The 13,496-nt window shown below is 37.6% G+C and overlaps 1 protein-coding gene across 2 annotated transcripts; it reads left to right on the forward strand.

Annotated features, from left to right (window-relative positions):
* The first annotated feature begins 2,834 nt into the window (after window positions 1-2,834).
* Window positions 2,835-13,296, forward strand: LOC142166829 (uncharacterized). Of its 2 annotated transcripts, none has more exons than XM_075226316.1 (2): window positions 2,835-10,443; window positions 10,581-13,296. In XM_075226316.1, exon 1 carries the CDS (start codon window positions 6,249-6,251, stop codon window positions 7,269-7,271), a length of 1,023 nt encoding a protein of 340 aa, XP_075082417.1. In that variant the 5' UTR covers window positions 2,835-6,248; the 3' UTR covers window positions 7,272-10,443; window positions 10,581-13,296. The 2 variants fall into 2 exon arrangements, with proteins under 2 accessions (XP_075082417.1, XP_075082416.1); XM_075226315.1 differs by having other exon boundaries at window positions 2,835-10,093; window positions 10,219-13,296.
* Window positions 13,297-13,496: the final 200 nt, after the last annotated feature.

Genomic DNA, 13,496 nt, shown 5'->3' on the forward strand with positions numbered 1-13,496 from the left:
AGTGGATAATTGATACTGGTGCTACTAACCATATTACTGGTGACAAAAGTTTGCTGAAAAATGAAACATCAGTAGGGAAAACAGGGCAAGTTCAACTACCTACAGGAGATTCAGCAACAATTTCTCATATGGGAGAATGTCATCTTACATGAGGTGATGCACTGAAAGATGTGCTTTGTGTACCAACTTTTATATTAAATCTCCTGTCAGTTTCAAAAGTGACAAAGGATCTCAAATGTAGTGTTACCTTCTTTCCTCAATGTTTTGTGTTTGGGGACCTCTTGTTTGAGAGGGTGGAGGAGATTGGTAAATAGGAGTAAGGTTTATACATTCTGTCAGCAGCATTATGGAAGAAAATAAATAGAGCCTTTGCAGTAACTAGTAAAGCAAGCATGGATATATGGCATAGAAGAACTGGGCATGTTCCCATTCAAGTTCTCAGGAAGATTCCTATTCTACAAGACTGTAGTGGTAGTTTACCTAATAGTCAATTGTCTAAATGTGAAATTTGTCCTTTAGCTCGACAAACTAGAGTGCCATTTCCAACTAACACTATCGAAGTTTACATAACTTTGATTTGATTCATATGGATGTATGGGGACCTTATAAAGTTGCTACTCATAATAGAATGAGATACTTCCTCACATTGGTTGATGATTTTACTAGGTGTACTTGGGTGTTTCTCATGAGACTTAAGTCTGATGTTATTTTCCTATTTAAGAACTTCATTGTTATGGTTAAGACACAGTTTGGCCAACAAATTAAAGTGTTTAGATCAGACAATGGTAGTGAATTTTTTAATAGTGCTTGCAAAGACTTATTTCAACTACATGGAATTGTCCATCAAAGTTTTTGTCCTTATACTCCTCAACAGAATGGAGTTGTGGAAAGACGACATAGACGCATACTTGAGACTGCTCGGGCAATCAGATTTCAAGGTCATTTACCTATCAGATATTTGGGGCATTGTATTGACACTGTTGTCTACATCATTAACAAGATTCCTTCTTCTGTTTTAGCACATAAATCACCCTATGAATTGCTCCTTGGTAAGCCACCTTCACTGACACACTTAAAAGTCATTGGTTGTCTATGCTTTGCTACTAATTTGACAAGCCATGATAAATTTGTACCTCGAGCTGTGAGGTCAACTTTACTTGGATATGCTGCACATCAGAAAAGTTACAGATTGATGGGCTTGAAAATAGAGTGTTCTTTATCAGTCGAGATGTAGTCGTCTACGAAGACATGTTTCCCTTTCATACAACTGAAAGTACATCAGAATCACTCTTCCTAGATATATCCCCAGTGCCAAGACATGATTTTGTTATGGAACCAGGTGCAGCGGATAGTTCTGTTCTTACCACAAACTCACATAGTCATCATAATACACCAAGTGTTCTATGTTCTCCTATTACAACTCTTGCTCCCTTATTTGAGTGGGACATTCCTTCTTCTGCTGAGCATAATAATGTTGATATTCCAACTGTTTCTCCTGCGATTCCTCCTGTTGAGGAAACAAGGAAGTTAACTAGAGTATCTAAGCCTCCCATATGGCTTAATGACTATATTAGACCTGACAAGTTAAAGTTTGTAAGCTGTTGCAAATATCCCATTTCAACAGTTATTGGAAATGAAGCAATTTCTCCAAAGTATCAAAGCTACCTGGCTAGCTTTTCTATTGAGGTAGAACCTACAACATATTCAGAGGTTATCAAAGACAAGAGATGGATAGAAGCAATGCAAACAGAAATTAAAGCACTAGAGGATAACAAAACTTGGGAATTGGTTTCTTTGCCACAAGGACAGAAGGTCATAAGATGCAAATGGATCTATAAAATCAAATACAGGGCATCAGGGGAGGTAGAAAGGTTCAAAACTCGATTAGTAGCTAAAGGGTATAATCAAGGCATTGGTCCATCCATCATATGGATGTCTATAATGCTTTTTTTTGCAAGGTGATTCCATTTAGGAGGTGTACATGACAATTCCTCAAGGCTTCAATGGATCCAATGATAAGCCTACAGTTTGTAAACTACTCAAGTCCCTTTATAGGCTTAAGCAGGCATCTAGACAATAGAATCTCAAGTTAATTTCAGCCTTAGTGGATGTTGGTTTTCAGCAGAGCCATTTGGATTATTCCTCATTCATCAAAAGAATAGCAAATCACATGGTGGTAGTCTTAGTCTATGTTGATGATCTTCTTATTACTGGTGATAGTCTTGTATTGATTCAACAGACTAAGGATGATTTGCAAGACTCATTCAAGATCAAGGATTTAGGAGAGCTTAAGTACTTCTTAGGCAAAGAATTTTCCATAAATGGAGATGGTATATTGATGCATCAACACAAGTATGCTATGTGTAAGCATATAATTTTTGACCCGCGTAACTTTTAAGAGCAATATTTCAAAAATATTTATTTATTTTTTATTTTTAATAGGATTTCAATCAACTTTTAGTTTTAATTTTAAAACATAAGTTTGAAAATACAAAAATAGTTTCATTTTTCTATTTAATACAGGTATTAGGTATTTTTAGAAAGATATCACTTTTAACCCATTTTTATTTTAGTATAATTCTTGAAAATACCAAAAAATAGTTTCATGTCATAATATAGATGTTTTAATTAATTAGGATTGATTTTACATTTTTATGGTATGATATTTTAGGAAAAGAAATTAATATTTTAGCTTTATAGAATTAAAGGGCCACTTTTAAAGGCAAATTTGGTCCAAACTTGAGCCCAAATTCTGGCAGCCCACTCCTCCCTCAAGCCCATACCCGCTCCCCATTTGATATTAGACCTAACCTAATTCCAAAATTCCTAAGAGAGAGGGGTGGACGCTAAAAAAATAAAAATAATTGATCTCCATCGTTACTCTCTTTCAGAAGAGAGAACGAGCGGCAGCCGCAAAAAAGGCAAAAAAAAAGAGGCAAAAAACAAACGATCCTCCTATTCTCTATAATTCTGTTTTCTTCTCTCTGCCGTGAGCTCCATATAGAACGGACAAGAAAATTTTGCCATAAACTGAGTAAAAAACGCAGCCATCACACTCTATTTTTAGCCATCAAAAACAGCCATGAAAGCTACTCTTTTCCCTCCATTGAAGCAACCTTTAAACTCCACCAAAAACTAGTGAAAACTAGCTTCAAAATCACCGGCCTAACTCCGACAAACCACCACCGTCCACCTCTGTTTTTCGTCGGCAAACGAAACTCCGTTTCATCCATAGAAATATTTTCTCCTATTGTGGGAATGGAATTCATTTGAGGGGTCAGTAATCGTCCAAAACTCGAAGTCGCCGTCGAGTTCGTTGTTGAGAAACTTTCTTCAGTTGAGGTTGCCGGAGCGCAGGTCGTGGTCCCTTTTTCGGCTGAAATTTTATTGCCGATTTCTAAGCTTTGATCTATCGGTCAGTCATTCTGTTCGAATTTCTTTGATTTGGAGTTTTATCCCATTAATATTGAAAGAACGTTTTCAGATATGTTAGTACGCTTGAATTTGCTAGTTAGATTTTTTTTTTTCAGTACTAATTTTAGTACTCTGTTTTCATTTTTTATATTATGTCTCTGTGTTAGAGTATAAAATGTACAGGTTTCTCGTTTTGCCCTTTTTATTTGCTTTTCTGCATTTTGATTATAGAAGGTTTTGTGGAGCATAATATAACTTTCTTTCCCTCAAATATTTAAAAATCAACACTTTCAATTGAGACAAGAGGTATAAGATACCTTTTGAATATTGCTTATATTTTTACTACACTTATTTCAGTGGGTTTAAAATATTTTTGAAAATAATTGAACAAAAATCTTAAGCTAAATTAACATAAATATCCTATTCTAGTAAGCATTGAAGTGTCTGCATATCTCATAAATGCTCAAAAGGGAGCAGCTGCGTGTGTTTGCGTATTATGTAGTCTTATGAGTCCTTCCATAAATAAGTGGCAAATTGCCTGAAGTGTTAGGAAGCAATTAAACAAATTATGAACACGCGTTAGTTGCTTTAAGCGCGATTAATAATAACTCATCGTGACTATGGGTACAGTTCCCATGGCATGGTCACGATATGTAAATCTCATTTGGGTGTGCATTTCATGTGACCCGACCATAACTTCTAATAATAATAAAAATAAACATGTTGTAAGTCGCGGGTGCATTTCACGTGACGCGATTCACAATGTGTACAAAAACAAACGAGTGTGCGACATCGCGACTTGTTCAAACGAATTCCATAAATACTAAAAGTGATTTTTAAAAGTAAAAATGCACAGTAGGTTTCAAATGTGTAATAAATCAGATAATTAGGCCAATCATTAATAGTTGAGCGACCGTGATAAAATCACGGAACTCGGGAGTGCCTCACATCTTCTCCCGGATTAATAGAATTCCTTACCCGGTCTTCTGTGTTCGCGGACCGTAATAATAGAGTCAATTTCCTCGATTTGGGATTTAAAATATACCGGTAACTTGGGACACCATAAATTATTCCAAGTGGCGACTCTGAATAAATAAATAATCCCATTTCGATTAACGTCACTTTAATTGGAAAAACTCCCCTATCCCCTATCCCCCGGGAAAAAGAAGGTGTGACAGCTCTGGCGACTCTGCTGGGGATCGAACCTAGAATCTCTGATTCAGGGTTCAGAATTCGAGCTTAGATGATTGTTATACTTGGCTTTTGTTGATTGTCTGATATTACATGTTTGGGCCTAGTGTGCTAATTGCCACTCATTACCGCTTTGATATTCTGTGAATTGTATACAAACTGTTACGACACCCATCTTCTCTTTGAGTCTTCTAAATCTTTTGGGAAGCGTGCGCTTCGCATGGCTTCTTTTCTGTTAGAGTCATATCCCTAATTTTAGAACGAGGATCGGACAAGTTGCAAAGTCGGTGAAGCTTCTGTATTCCCGGTACGCTGCCCCCTCCCCCCCCTCCCGGCTCGAGTTGTTCGCTCGGGTAAGCCAGGTCTAGAACAATACACCAAGAATTTAAACTTAGAATGACAAAACCTCATGCCGGATCCCTAGTAGGTACGCTTGTTTGCATCATGTGCATTTGACTTTGGGGACTCAACACAAGGGTTGGGTCCGTCTAGGACAGGTGTACCCAAAAATTAAAAGACCATCCTGATGCATTTTACGTGCTACTTGTGTATTCATTTGCTTCGGCTTATATGTTGACCGACTTCTACAATAGGGAAAGAAAATCAAGAAAAAAATAAGAGTGAGGTAGGTATTTAAAACATTTCGAAACTCTACCGAAATTTTGAAAAAAAAGAAGAGAAAATAAGCCAATATTTTCAAAAGTCATTGTTTCCTCTGTTCCGTCAAAACTGCCGAACTACGCGGGTCTGATTCTCACCGGATGTGAGATACATAGGCAAACCTCATCGGTTCCGACCCCCAATTTTAAAAAAAAAATCCAAAATTATTTCCTTTTAATCTCTTCTAAAAATCCAAAAATATTTTCATTCTCCTTTCGAAAATTGAAAAGAAAATTCAAGATTCAAAAATATTTTCTTTAGAAGTATTTCTTGCATAAATTCAAAATAAAAGTCCAAAAATCAAAAAATATTTCCTTTCTTCTTTAGAAGTTTTTTTTTTTCGAAATTCCAAAAAAACAAAAAAAGTTAAAAATCAAAAAAAAAATTCTTCTTTTCAAAGTCTTTCTTCGGAAAATAAAAAAAAATCGAATTTCAAAAAAAAAATTCCTCTTTATAAGTCTTTATTTCGGAAATTAAAAATAAAAAATAAAAATCCAAAAAAATAAAATAGAGTTAGTTTATTTACTTTATTCCTGATCTTCCCGAACTACGCAAGATCTAATTTATGTTCCCACATGATACGTAGGCTACCTACATCGGGTTCGATCGAATCATTTTTGAAATTAAAAGGAAAAAAAAGATGAAGTTGTGAGACGAGGGGAAAGAAAAGAGTGATAATCTGAAAGAAAAAGAGAGGAAAGAAAATGAGCAAATCAAGGAGTGTAAAGAGGAAAGAGAAGAGGGAGGCTAGAACAAGCAAATTGGGATAATGCCCTATGACTTTCGTACCCTCGAAGTCATTTTAGAACCGTTAACTGTGACTAGGTGCGTTGCACATAATGTGAGATTATCTTATGTTAAATGCCTAATACTAACGTGATGACTTCACTTTGTTCCTCTTTGTTGCTTCATTATAGAAAAAATGTGGTTGGTTTGTGGTTCTTAAGCTGTGACTCTTCCCTACAACATAAAGTCGAAAGGCAATGGCACACGACAACGGAATTGATTTGGTTGATACTGGTGCCCAAAAACAGTTGTCTGAACGAGACACTGGGTTGGTTGAAGAGGTAAGGATGTTAAGACAACACATGACAGACATGTATCAGGCTTGGATGACTGGGAAGGCACTACCCCCGCCACCACCTAGCTTCCTAGATGCTACCCTCACCCAAGCCCCGACTATATTGTCAGATGATCTACCATATTCTCCAGATTTTTCCGCTTATCATAGCTTTCCTAACCTCCCTAGTAGCTTCATTGTTCGTCCTCCAATTATATTTCCCAAAAATAGCCCTCCTGTCATGTCCACTATTCCCTCCATTATAAATTCTCAACAACCTCTCCTCAGGTCCAACAGTGAATACCAGTTCAAACCTCATGATGCCCAATACTACCCCCTAGAGGTGGTCCACCAGGTCCCGGACTCGTATAATCATAACCCTCAGAATGAGCCTTATGTTGAAAATGAAAAGTCCGCAGGAAAAGAAGGGCGGGATGAGATATCCAGAAAGCTGAAAGGAATAGAGCAGTCCTTAAAGAACATGCAAGGGATGGAAAATCAGACTAACATGTCTTATAATAACTTATGTATGTTCCCTGATGTTCATCTGCCCGCGGGGTCTAAAATGCCAAAGTTTAACTTGTATGATGGGCATGGAGATCCAGTGGCCCACCTGAGGGGTTATTACAGCGAAATAAGAAGTGCTGGCGGGAAAGATGAGTTGTTGATAGCGTATTTTAGTGAGAATTTGAGTGGAGCAGCCTTGGAATGGTATACTCGTCAAGATGTGAGTAAGTGGTATGCATCGGATGACATGGCTCAAGATTTTGTTCGACATTTTCAGTATAATATAGACATTATCCCAGACCGTTCCTCCCTATCTAAGATGGAAAAGAAACCTGAGGAAAGTTTTAGGGAGTTTGGGCTCAGATGGAGGGAACAAGCTGTTCGGGTGAGTCCCCCGATTGATGAAGAAGAAATGGTTAAGCTTTTCCTACAAGCTTAAGGACCCACCTACTTTAGTCATTTGATCCCGGCTTTAGGTAAGCCTTTCAATAATTTGATAAAAATAGGGGAAATAGTAGAAGAAGGAATCAAGTCAGGCAAAATCATAGGCTATGCTGCATGGAAGGGTAATACAAAAGACATTCAGAACATCTCTGTAAGTTTGGGCAGAAGGAAGAGAAATAGAAAAGATGTTGAGCCTCGCCAACAACAAGATCCAGCGGGCGTTCTTGCTCAACGCTTCCAGCCTCAACATCGACCCCATGAATATCCTCGTACTCCAGATAATCCTCCCTAATGCTACTTCTCTCCACAAAATCCCCAAAGTCATACCTCACCCTCCCAGTACTCTATCCACAATGCACCGCCATATGCTCCACATCCACAACACCCGCAACGGTCGGCACCACCTCCACAAATGTCTTACCCACCTCTACAAGCATATCAACCACCTACCCACAAGAGGTTCCAACCGAAGCCTGAGTACAAACTGAAAAGGCAGCAACAAAAGGAAAAGTCTTTCACTCCTATTGGAGAATCATATGCCAGTTTGTTCCAAAAGTTGAGGCAATTGGATATGTTGAAGCCGATTCAGATAAAAATGCCGAACCCTCTTCCAAAGAATTTTGATTATTCTCAAAGGTGCGCATACTGCTCTGGTGCCCCGGGGTACAACATAGAAAAGTGTTGGCATCTGAAAAGAGCAGTCCAGAAGCTTATTGATGCAGGTGACATTACCGTACAAAATCCAGTCGCGGCGGATACTAGCCAAAGTCATTTGTCTGTTCATAATGAGACGCATATAGTGGGTATGATTTGTGTTGAAAAGGAATATGAGAACTCTTCTGAGCTCCTTGGAGGGCCACTTGCCGCAAAGTTTTCAGTGCTATCAGTCTCGGTTCCAGAAGTTGATCTTAAGAACGAGTCGGAAAAAGGGACCCAAAAGCTATTCGATGAGGTCAATGTGATTGAAATTGGTAATGTTCTTTGTAATATTGATGTGGAACTCAGTGGCTAAGATGCCGAGCTTGGTAATTGGAAAGACGTTCCTTTCTTGGCTAGCTAGGAAGGAGTCTTGGTGGTTTTTTTTTGTTGTCATTTCTGTTTGTCCGGGTTATTTCAGGGTTGTAATCCGGATATTGTCTTGTGACTCAAACCCTTTTATCCTTTTGTTTTTCCTAGTTCGTTTAATTGTAGCAACTCATCTAGTGTTATCTAGGATTGTTCCGAGGTTGTAACCCAAGTTTATTTTGCTTATTTTTGTTGTTCACACTTTTTCACCATCAGTTTAATGTAATCTCCGTTTTCTATTATTTCTTGTCCGTTTTGTTTAGTTCTTTTTTCCCCTTTTTATAAGTCTTTCCATGCTGACTCTAGTGACATGACATGCATGCGTAATTCTCAGCCTGATCTAAAAAGTTAGTCTAATCATGAAATAATGAAACAAGGTTTGAAGATGACATGGACATTTGAGGGAAATAAGAAAAGATTTGGACATTTTGAGATCATTTAAAGCCCTAATTGTGTGAAATTAGGGCAGATAGTTTGGGAAGTTAATAGGACGACAAGAATTTGTTACAAGAGAGTGCGTCCCAGACAGTTGAAGCAAGCAACTCTGAGTTCAAGTGCACCTCAAGTTACAAGATAAAGTCAAGAGAGTTTGTCCCAAACTGATGGAAGGTGTCCATTGCGAAGAAGAAATCACCCAACGAGAGTTCTGTACTTGACAAGGCACTAAAAAACAAAGATGGAGGGCATATCTGTGATATCAATGTCGATGCTGCAAAAGAAATATTGTGCATGATCTTCATTTTTCCTCCTCAAGTTGCATGTGTTGTACTTGGCATTTTCAGAGATTGGGAGGCCCTCTTTCAGCTACCCAAACACTTTATATCCTTCGGTACCCTTTTGAGCTTATGCTAATTTTTTTGACCTCCCCTCTTTTGGAATCAAGTTACAGTAGTAAAAAAAAAAAGAAGAGAAAAAGTCCATGTCCCCATAGGTTTGTTTTAGAAAGTTCATTCCAAAAGAAAAATTCAAAAAAGGATAAAAAAAAAAAAGAAAAAGAGGAAAAAAAAGAAAAAGAAAGAAAAAGAAAAATAGCAACAACAAAAAGTATTCTTTTGAACTACGTTCGACCTGATTCTTGTCACCACAAGATACGTAGGCAGCCTTACGGTTCGGTCGCACCAAATAAAATATTTCATAATCCCACGAAGTCAAGAGCGGGCAGTTTTCTTAGAAATTCCATTTCAAAAAAAAAAATCAAATTATCTTGTTTAGAAATTGGGGCAAAGTTTAAAATGGATTCCAAAAGTTGTAAATAAATTAACCCTATTCTTTTAATTATTTTGAGCCTTCATGATATTCTTTCTTTCTAACCCCATTCAAAAGCCATGTTACAGTCTAAAAAAAAAGACCTCCCAGATAATCTTTGAGAGTGCCGAGATAGACATGCTAGGAGCATATAATGTTTGTACTATGGTCAATGCCTTGCCATCTGCAGAATCGAAGAAGATAAGAAGAAAAGAACAAGATGAGAGAGTCTTATTGGTGAAAACCCTCACGGGCACTATAAGACGACGGTGAGTTGAGAGAAAGAGCAAAATGAGAGAAGCTTGATGGTGAAAACCCTTCGGGCACTACAAGTCGAATAAGGATCGTGAATCAAACAGGATAATTAGAGTATTGAAGCCCAGTTTCACGGCTTAGAGGTACAACAAGATTTGAAGATCAGACTTGCGTGACAGATCATGCCACTTAATCCAAAATGCATGTCATGGACATTAGAGTTGGTATCCACATTTGATAGGCTTCTACTTGGTAATTTTCTTGTTAGATGTCATCTTTTTCCATTGTCTCCTTTCTGTGTTTTTCTTGCTTTGTTAAGTCCTCTTGAGTCTGTTTTGTCAGAACAAGTGAGAAATGACTTCAAAATTTTCTACCAGCTTTCCGATTTCACAAAGTGGTGTTTTGGCTAGCACATCAAAGTGGCATAAGTCAGAAAAGAGCAGTATGCGCACTGAGTTGGCGATAATTGACGTGCTTCGAAATTCATGTGAAATGTAAAGGTTCGGTAAATGTCAATTCATGAGCACAATGCAAGAGATAGAAGGTATTGGTTCTGAACGGATCAGCGGTATTTTCTGTGGCAAGGGTTGGCAGATAAAGTGGTTAGTCAATAACAATCAAGGTCTTTCAAGTTGAAATCAAAGTTATCATGGCAAGTGTAGGAGCAATCACCCTCACGATCAAGGCCACAAACCAACCACCATGTTTTAAACTTACAAGTTTTCTTTGTTTGAAACAGGGACGAAGACTATGTCCAAATCAAAGCTCGAAAGCTTGAAACTTTCGGGTGTCGTGCCCAGATTTTGTCAGCACAAAGGCTGTTTGAGAAGTGCAAACTGGGGCAGAAAGTTTTTTTTTATTTTTATTTTTATTGCAGGCACCCACCTGGAGAACGAGGGTCAATATTTCAGAAATCGATTTTAAGTTCAAATCAGAGAAGCATCAGGAGCCCACCTGAAGAATAGGGTCAACTTTCAATTTTCAAGTTCAAGTTAGAGAGGCATCAGAATCCCGCCTGAAGAACAAGGTTAATTTTCAAGTTCAAGAGGCATCAGGAGCCCGCCTGAAGAACATGGTCAACATTCAATTTTTAAATTCAAGTTCAAGAAGCATCAGCAGCCCGCCTGAAGAACAAGGTCAATTTTTAATTTCTAAATTCAAGTTAAAGAGGCATCAGGAGCCCGCCTGAAGAACAAGGTCAATTTTTAATTTCTAAATTCAAGTTAAAGAGGTATCAGGAGCCGCCTGAAGAACAAGGTCAATTTTTAATTTCTAAATTCAAGTTAAAGAGGTATCAGGAGCCGCCTGAAGAACAAGGTCAATTTTTAATTTTCAAGAGGCATCAGGAGCCCGCCTGAAGAACACGGTCAACTTTTAATTTTTAAATTCAAGTTAAAGAGGCTTCAGGAGCCCGTCTGAAGAACATGGTCAACTTTCAATTTTCAAGTTCAAGTTAGAGAGGCATCAGGAGCCCGCCTGAAGAATAGGGTCAACTTTCAATTTTCAAGTTCAAGTCAGAGAGGCATCAGGAGCCTGCCTGAATAATAGGGTCAACTTTCAGTTTTCAAGTTCAAGTCAGAGATAGCAGGATCCCTCCTGAAGAAGGGGTAACCTCCAGTCTTTTCAATTCAAATCAGAAGTAGCACGAGCCGCCTGAAGAACAAGGTTTGCAAGTTCAAGTCTACTCAAAGTTCAAGTTTATTTCAAGTGCAAACAGCAGGATGCCAGCCTGAAGAACATGGTCAAGTTTTTTTTTCAAATTCAAGTTAGCAGGATGCCCACCTGAAGAATAGGGTGAATTTTCAATTTCAAGCTGAAGGATCAAGTGGAGATTCAAGGAAGATTCAAGACAAGAAGTAGATATGATCTTGTATTTTTCTTTTATTTTTGCTGTAATTTTTGCTTTCAATTTTTGATGTAATGGCAGGGACCGCGGACCGGAACCTCGACGGAACCTCACTCGACTCTCTCATCCTCTCCACACACTCCATCACTTCATTTGCCTCTGAACTACACGTGACCTGATTCCTTTAAAGCCAAAGATATATAGGCAGCTCAAATACAAGGGCTCGGTCACAATCTTTTGTCCGTCTTTATTTGGTTTTGAATAAGCGTCGGGTCATAAATCAATTACGTTGCTTATTGTTCTTTGCTCCGAAAACTTTTCGTGTTTCCAAGCAAAGAGGGGCAGCTGTAAGCATGTAATTTTTGACCCGCGCAACTTTTAAGAGCAATATTTCAAAAATATTTGTTTATTTTTATTTTTAATTGGATTTCAGTCAACTTTTAGTTTTAATTTTAAAACATACGTTTGAAAATACAAAAATAATTTCATTTTTCTATTTAATACAGGTATTAGGTATTTTTAGAAAGATATCACTTTTAACCCATTTTTATTTTAGTATAATCCTTGAAAATACCAAAAAATAGTTTCATGTCATAATATAGATGTTTTAATTAATTAGGATTGATTTTACATTTTTATGGTATGATATTTTAGGTAACAAAATTAATATTTTAGCTTTGTAGAATTAAAGGGCCACTTTTAAAGGCAAATTTGGTCCAAACTTGTGCCCAAATTCCGGCAGCCCACCCCTCCCTCAAACCCATACCCACTCCCCATTTGATATTAGACCTAACCTAATTCCAAAATCCCTAAGCTAAGGGAGAGGCGCGGACGCTAAAAAACAAAAATAATTGATCTCCATCGTTACTCTCTTTCAGAAGAGAGAACGAGCGGCAGCCGCAAAAAAGGCAAAAAAAAAAGAGGCAAAAAACAAACGATCCTCCTCTTCTCTATAATTCCGTTTTCTTCTCTCTGCCGTGAGCTCCATATAGAAGGGCCATGAAAATTTTGCCATAAACTGAGTAAAAAATGCAGCCATCACACTCCATTTCTAGCCATCAAAAACAGCCATGAAATCTACTCTTTTTCCTCCATTGAAGCAACCTTTAAACTCCACCAAAAACTAGTGAAAACTAGCTCCAAAATCACCGGCCTAACTCCGTCAAACCACCACCGTCCACCTCTATTTTTCGTCGGCAAACAAAACTCCGTTTCATCCATAGAAATATTTTCTCCTACTGTGGGAATGGAAGTTATTTGAGGGGTCAGTAATCGTCCAAAACTCGAAGTCGTCGTCGAGTTCGTTGTTGAGAAGCTTCCTTCAGTTGAGGTTGCCAGAGCTCAGGTCGTGGTCCCTTTTTCGGATAAAATTTTATTGCCGATTTCTAAGCTTTGATTGATCCATCGGTCAGTTATTCTGTTCGAATTTCTTTGATTTGGAGTTTTATCCCATTAATATTGAAAGAACGTTTTCAGATACGTTAGTACGCTTGAATTTACTAGTTAGATTTTTTTTTTCAGTACTAATTTTAGTGCTCTGTTTTCATTTTTTATATTATGTCTCTGTGTTAGAGTATAAAATGTACAGGTTTCTCGTTTTGCCCTTTTTATTTGCTTTTCTGCATTTTGATTATAGAAGGTTTTGTGGAGCATAATATAACTTTCTTTCCCTCAAATATTTAAAAATCAACACTTTCAATTGAGACAAGAGGTATAAGATACCTTTTGAATATTGCTTATATTTTTACTACACGTATTTCAGTGGGTTTAAAATATTTTTGAAAACAATTGAACAAAAATCTTAAGCTA

The sequence above is a fragment of the Nicotiana tabacum genome, chromosome 12 (assembly GCF_000715075.1).
Source record: "Nicotiana tabacum cultivar K326 chromosome 12, ASM71507v2, whole genome shotgun sequence".
NCBI classification, from domain to species: domain Eukaryota; kingdom Viridiplantae; phylum Streptophyta; class Magnoliopsida; order Solanales; family Solanaceae; genus Nicotiana; species Nicotiana tabacum.

Excerpts from the sequence above, each read along its gene's own strand:
- LOC142166829 (XM_075226316.1), top strand. The coding sequence starts at position 6,249 with ATGGCACACGACAACGGAATTGATTTGGTTGATACTGGTGCCCAAAAA.